The 4,180-nt window shown below is 50.1% G+C and overlaps 1 protein-coding gene across 1 annotated transcript; it reads left to right on the forward strand.

Annotated features, from left to right (window-relative positions):
* The first annotated feature begins 1,722 nt into the window (after positions 1-1,722).
* COPS9 (COP9 signalosome subunit 9) lies at positions 1,723-3,466 on the forward strand. The gene is made up of 3 exons (XM_030456400.1): positions 1,723-2,039; positions 2,134-2,206; positions 3,167-3,466. Exons 1-3 carry the CDS (start codon positions 1,977-1,979, stop codon positions 3,202-3,204), a joined length of 174 nt encoding a protein of 57 aa, XP_030312260.1. The 5' UTR covers positions 1,723-1,976; the 3' UTR covers positions 3,205-3,466.
* Positions 3,467-4,180: the final 714 nt, after the last annotated feature.

Here is a 4,180-nt window from a genome sequence, read left to right on the forward strand (position 1 = left end):
GGCCCCTGGAACCGACACCACCAACACTTCCGCACACGCGCAGAGCGGACACCGCGGGGCGCGGGCGGCGGGAAGCAGCGCCCCCTGGCGGCCTAGTACTGATCCGGAGGACCTCCAGGCTGCTGGGCTCGGAGCCGCTTGGGGATCCCCGTGCGCCCGGGTCCCTTTTTCCAGGGATTGGGATTTTTTTTTTTTTTTTTTTTTTTTTTTTTTTTTTTTTTGGGGGGTGGGGGGAAGAAGGGTAAATAAACCGTGGAGAAGCAGCCACAGGGTCTCCAACCTCCCCCCGGTAACCACCACCGAACCCCAATGGAGCCTCTCGGGGGCGGTGTTCGCCCACCCGGGCCCCGGTGTGCACGTCCCCAGGGACCCCCTGAGAGTCCAGGGACCCCCTGACCTCGTTGGTGACCCCCTGAGACCCCAGGGAACCCCTGTCCTTTTTGGGCAACCTTAGCGACCCCCTGTCCCCATTGGGAGGGAGACACTGAGGTGCCCAGAGACTCCTTGACTTTTGGGGGACCCCCTGACCTCGTTGGGGGACACAGTGACCACCGTAGGGACCCGCTGCTCTTTTGGGGGGATCCCCTGAAACCCACCAAAGGATCTTCTGTCCTCTTTGGGATCACAGTGAGCCCCTCAGGGACCCCCTGTCCTTTCTGGGGAACCCCAGAGACCCCCTGCTCCCGTTGGGAGGGACCCCCTAAATGTCCCAGGGCCCCCCTGTCCTTTTTGGAGGGAACATTGTGTACCCCCAGGGTCCCTTTGTCCTCGTTGGAGGCTGAGAAATTCGGGAGTTAAACAGAGCCTGAGCCATCCCCAGATTCCCAGCAATCCAATTTCCTTTTCCATGTCAGGGGGGTGAGGACCAAGCTATGGCAGGGCTGAGGCAGCTCAGGATGAAGTCCTGGGCCTCACATCTTCTCCTGGTCCTTGGACTTAACTTCAGAGAATGAGAATCATCATCATCATCATCATCATCATCACCCTGACTCAGCTCCACACACCCAGATGGGTTTAGCTGAATTTTAGTTGGGAACTGAACTACACAGCTTGAATGAAACAGGAATGATAAATAGGAAAAATGACTCAATTTATACAAATAGACAGGAAAATGGATCCCAGGTTCCTCCCCCCTCTCCCCCAGTAACTCTCACATCAGCACAGAGGCTGCAGGGCAGCCCTGGGAAAGTCCAGGCTGGAATCCTGGAGTCAGCAGCAGTTGGGAGCTGGAGGCAGGAACACCCAGATTCAGGCTGGAATGGATCAGGAGCACAGGCAGAGGAAGGGATGGAATCCTCCCAGGATGCTGAAGCAAAGAGGGAGAGGAGAAGAAGGGGAAGCAGGAAGGGGTTTGAGCCTGGCGATCCCTCCAATTTCTCCTGAGGATGAGGTGGATGGGATGGAATCCTCTGGTCACTTCTGGCATCTCTCTTGTCCCTTCCTGCCCAAAGGAGGGTTCCAGGGGTGACCTCTTGACTCCCTTTCTCCTTCTGGAAGGCAAACTGTTCCTCAGAGCTGAGCAGTGTCCTTGGTTCTGCTGTAACTATAACCACGGAGTGGGATCAGTCCCAGCAGCAGACACTGCCTGAGAAACTTCCTGTTCATGTCAGCAAGTGCAGCTGAAGGCAAAATTACCAGGCAGAAAATCCCCTTTTCCCCGCCCGGGGGCTGAGGGGGCGGGAGTCGCCGTTACCTCAGCGCCGCCGCCATTTCCTCGCCCCTTCCTCCTGCTCCATGGCGGCCGCGGCGTCGGGGCCTGAGGCGGGGAAGGGGCGATGGGCGCTGCCGGGGCTGCTCCGGGAGCACCGGGATCCCGCAGAAGCGAGGAGACTAATCAACAGCATCTTTTATTTGGTTTAATTGCCGGTGACGGCGACCATCGAGAGGAGCAAGCCCCCGCGGCCTCACAAGGGACGTGACGTGAGGCGGCCGGAAGCGGCGGCGCTGAGGGGGAGAGAGGAGGAGGCGGCTCAGCCATGAAGCCGGCGGTGGATGAGATGTTCCCTGAGGGAGCGGGGCCCTACGTGGATCTCGATGAGGTGAGAGGGGTGTTGGCTGCGGGAATAGGGGGGTGGTGGTTATTGTGGTGCTTGTGGTGCAGGGCCGCGGGTGCTCAGCGCCTTTTTTCCCCAGGCAGGGGGAAGCACGGGGCTGCTGATGGATTTGGCCGCCAACGAGAAAGCCGTGCACGCCGACTTCTTCAATGGTAAGGGCCGTGGGGATGGGGAGGAGGAAAACGAGGAGGAGGGGACGCCTTGGGCTTGGCAGGTGCCGAAAGTGAAGGTTCCCAAGCCGAACCCACTCGGGTTTTTCTCTGCTGCCGGTGCCTGACAGCCGCTAAAGTTCTACACAGACGTTTCAGGGTTCGGTGGGGCAGTGATCCAGTGTCTGTGTTTCTCCTCCGGGAGCTTTTAGGGTGTATTATTAAAAAATGGCTTGATCTGTTTGGATAAAAAATAGCTAAGCTGTGCAAATTTATATAAAAACTTGGACAGAACGTTATCTGTGGCTGTTGCTACTTCGCAAATAATTCTTTACTCTCTAAAGGTATTTATGCATATGAATCATTATTTTAACAATCAAAAATGCCTTGATCTGTTTGGATAAAAAATAGCTTAATTATTAATTATAAAAAATAGCTTAACTATGCAAACATATATAAAACATGGACAGAACATTGGCAGTTACTAGTTCATAAATAATTCTCTGCCCTCTTAAGGTACGTGTGCATATGAATCCAAAGCAAAATAAAATTTTGGCTTTTATGTGCTTTCTGCATTTAAAAAAAATTTTTTTTCCTGCCTGCAAAAAGCTAGAACTTTACCCTGGCAATTGTGGTTAATCCACTCTGAATGCCATGGATTTATGGAAGCTCCTCCTCTGGAGCTTGACTTTGCTTCCTTGAATTTAATTGCAAAGTTGGCATTGTAGAAGTGAAGCACTTTAATTTCTTTGTGAAAGACACCATAAATGTCACTCTTCTGCCTTTCCTCTGTTTCTCCCCACCCTGAATGTTAAGTTTCTAGTAACTGGTGCAGTTACTCTCATTCATATAATTCACCTTTAATTCTGTCTTTAATCCAAATAAGGAAGAACTGTATTTGAGTGTGTAGCAATTTAACAGTTGCAGTTTTTAAGATTAATTTTACCTTATTTTTCTAACTAGATTTTGAAGATCTCTTTGATGATGATGACATCCAGTGAACTCAGTTGCCCTGTGCAGTGCTGAGAAGCTCATTTTTCTCGAGGATCACCCGTGGTGTCCATTATTTATTAAAAATAAAACCAGAAAAGTCGCAGAGGGTGGGGAAAAACCATCAGAAGCTGCCTGGGGAGTGTGAAAACCAGATGGTTCAAGATAACTGAGGATAGGATTGTGGATTGTTATTTCTAGGAAGTTATATGGAGATTTTTCTTCTAAATTTTACTTGCTGATGTGCTCATGCAATAAAACACTGAAAAAAAACTTGTCTGGGACATTCTTTCAAAGTAGAGACTGCTGTACTTTGAGCACCTCTAGAAAATGACTTTTATTCTGTTCCTGCACTCTTACTTTTGGATATCCTGTAAATTTCCTCAGCAGAACACACTGCTGCCTAAAAAAGGTTTTTTTGTTCTCCCTTAATATAGAATTATTTTAGGGCTGAGAGTCATTCTCCAGCTGCACCAAGAAGGGGGGGAGAGTATTGCCTTCTGTTTGAAGATAAATGATCAGCTGCCATCAGTACTTAACTTTGACTCTAGGGAGCATGGGCATAAAAAGTATTAATTTTATCTTGATGTTTTTAGCAGAAGGACATTTGGATTTGAATGTTTGTATTTAAAAATCTTGAAATTTCTTGAAACAGTGCTGTATGGAAAGAAAGTAGCTTGAGGATTACTTTCTCCTCCAGCAGTCAGTGTAATTATTCATGCATCTATGTAGAATATATATGAATCAGTCTGTTAGATAATAATTTAGATTTTGACTAAGTGCTGGGTCCTGCACTTTGGCCACAACAACCCCATGGGGAGGTCCAGGCTGGGCACAGAGTGGCTGAGAGCAGCCAGGCAGAAAGGGAGCTGGGAGTCTGGATTGCCAGGAAGCTGAACAGGAGGCAGCAGTGTGCCCAGGTGGCCAAGAAGGCCAATGGCATCCTGGGCTGGCTCAGGAGCAGCGTGGCCAGCAGGTCCAGGGAAG

Source organism: Calypte anna, chromosome 9 (assembly GCF_003957555.1).
Source record: "Calypte anna isolate BGI_N300 chromosome 9, bCalAnn1_v1.p, whole genome shotgun sequence".
In the NCBI taxonomy this organism is placed as follows: domain Eukaryota; kingdom Metazoa; phylum Chordata; class Aves; order Apodiformes; family Trochilidae; genus Calypte; species Calypte anna.

Coding starts and splice junctions, on each gene's coding strand:
- COPS9 (XM_030456400.1), top strand. CDS start 1,977: ATGAAGCCGGCGGTGGATGAGATGTTCCCTGAGGGAGCGGGGCCCTAC. Junction 2,040..2,133: donor CCTACGTGGATCTCGATGAG/GTGAGAGGGGTG, acceptor TTTTTTCCCCAG/GCAGGGGGAAGCACGGGGCT. Junction 2,207..3,166: donor GCACGCCGACTTCTTCAATG/GTAAGGGCCGTG, acceptor TTTTCTAACTAG/ATTTTGAAGATCTCTTTGAT.